At 42.0% G+C, this 2,364-nt stretch overlaps 1 protein-coding gene across 1 annotated transcript; it reads left to right on the plus strand.

Moving 5' to 3' along the window:
* The first annotated feature begins 716 nt into the window (after window positions 1–716).
* On the plus strand, window positions 717–1,991 carry GPR63 (G protein-coupled receptor 63). The gene has a single exon (XM_024759345.1). It carries the CDS (start codon window positions 732–734, stop codon window positions 1,989–1,991), a length of 1,260 nt encoding a protein of 419 aa, XP_024615113.1. The 5' UTR covers window positions 717–731.
* The last annotated feature ends 373 nt before the right edge of the window (window positions 1,992–2,364 follow it).

The raw sequence follows: 2,364 nt of genomic DNA on the forward strand, positions 1-2,364 counted from the left end.
GATTTCTGGGAAGAAACACAAATAAAATAGAAAGCCAGGAAACTGTTTCAGACCCTTCATTGGAAATAACCTAGTGCCTACTTGTGAAAGTGTTAAAGCAAAAGTGTCTGATTATCATGTGTTAAATAGGATACTGATTTCAAGGTTCTTTGCCACCTAGTTTTGTGCTAATGTAAAAATGGAATATGAACCTGTACCAAAGAGCTATCAAGAATACTCTCAGGAGAACCATTGTTAATAAAATCTGTATTAATAGTGACTGTGGAAAGGCTATACTGCTCCTGGAAATTTAAAAGAAAAATTAACTGTAAAGTTATAATTTTTGCCTTTAAGGCAGTAATACATTTTCATTCTTTTCACTTTCACTTTATACATGAATGTCATGAAATTTCCATTGTAGTTGACTAAAAATGAAACAACAGAACAACAGTACTTTAGTGATGACTAGGCTAGAGACTTAAATATTTTTAAAGGGTTAAAAAAAGCAGAAAACTGGTCCTTCATGATGAAAAGTAAGAAGTCAAATGTTATTTACAAAACTCATTCCCATTCATTTTTTTGTGTTTTGGGCTTGTTTTCAGGCAAAAGGACTCCTATGGAAGATGGAAGTCTTTGTGCGTTTTCCAGAGTGTGTTTCCAAGCCCATCAGTGAAACATGATACTGCTGCTCTGTGTTGAAATACTTGAAGAACACCTACATCTCTGCCGGCGCCTTCCATCCTGCTGAAACCATGGTATTCTCTGCAGTGTTGACTGCGTCCCATACTGGGGCATCCAACACAACATTCGTAGTTTATGAAAACACCAACACGAATATTACAGTCCCTCCACCATTCCAGCATCCCGACATTGGTTCGCTGCTTAGATACAGTTTTGAAACCATGGCTCCCACCGGGATGAGTTCCTTGACACTGAATAGTACAGCTGTGCCCCCAACACCAGCAGTTTTAAAGAGCCTAAACTTGCCTCTCCAGATCATCCTTTCTGCTATAATGATATTTATTCTGTTTGTGTCTTTTCTTGGGAACTTGGTTGTGTGCCTCATGGTTTACCAAAAAGCTGCCATGCGCTCCGCCATTAACATCCTCCTGGCCAGCCTGGCTTTTGCAGACATGTTGCTTGCAGTTCTGAACATGCCCTTTGCCTTGGTCACCATTCTTACCACCAGATGGATTTTTGGGAAATTCTTCTGTAGGGTATCTGCCATGTTTTTCTGGTTGTTTGTGATAGAGGGAGTAGCCATCCTGCTCATCATTAGCATCGATAGGTTTCTTATTATAGTCCAGAGGCAGGATAAGCTGAATCCATATAGGGCTAAGGTTCTCATTGCAGTTTCTTGGGCAACTTCTTTTTGTGTAGCTTTTCCTTTGGCAGTAGGAAACCCTGACCTGCAGATACCTTCCCGAGCCCCACAGTGTGTGTTTGGGTACACAACCAATCCAGGTTACCAGGCTTATGTGATTTTGATTTCTCTCATTTCTTTCTTCCTACCCTTCCTGGTGATACTGTATTCGTTTATGGGCATACTCAATACCCTTCGGCACAATGCCTTGAGGATCCATAGCTACCCTGAAGGTATATGCCTCAGCCAGGCCAGCAAACTGGGTCTCATGAGTCTACAGAGACCCTTCCAGATGAGCATTGACATGGGCTTTAAAACACGTGCCTTCACAACCATTTTGATTCTCTTTGCTGTCTTCATTTTCTGTTGGGCCCCGTTCACCACTTACAGCCTTGTGGCAACATTCAGCAAGCACTTTTACTATCAACACAACTTTTTTGAGATTAGCACCTGGCTACTCTGGCTCTGCTACCTCAAGTCTGCATTGAACCCACTGATTTACTACTGGAGGATTAAGAAATTCCATGACGCCTGCCTGGACATGATGCCTAAGTCCCTCAAGTTTTTGCCGCGGCTCCCTGGCCACACAAGGCGACGGATACGCCCCAGTGCTGTCTACGTGTGTGGGGAACATCGGACTGTGGTGTGAATACTGGAACTGCCTGACGTTTTGGGTGATGGTTGTTCTTTATCTGACTTCGAATTTTTTTCTCGTGGCTTCTCCACTTAAACTATATTGTTTTTCATAGGGTGTGTGTGTGTGTGTGTGTGTGTGCAGTGTGAAGAAAGAATGGTGATTAGTTATAAGTCTGTTACCAAGGATACACAATAGGGAAGTGATCACACGTGTTACCTCCAGGGTTCAAGAGAAATCCTTGATTTAGGGTGGGGAGATGGTTTTCTGTTCCTTTGATTGATTTTGTTTTTCTAGTAGGAATCAGGATTGTGCTTTATTGAGCCTGCAGTTACAGTGAATTGTAGGTATTCTGTATGCTGCTAAGATGCTTTGTCGAGTTTATCAA

This window comes from Neophocaena asiaeorientalis, unplaced genomic scaffold (genome assembly GCF_003031525.2).
Source record: "Neophocaena asiaeorientalis asiaeorientalis breed wild unplaced genomic scaffold, Neophocaena_asiaeorientalis_V1.1 scaffold505, whole genome shotgun sequence".
Taxonomy (NCBI): domain Eukaryota; kingdom Metazoa; phylum Chordata; class Mammalia; order Artiodactyla; family Phocoenidae; genus Neophocaena; species Neophocaena asiaeorientalis.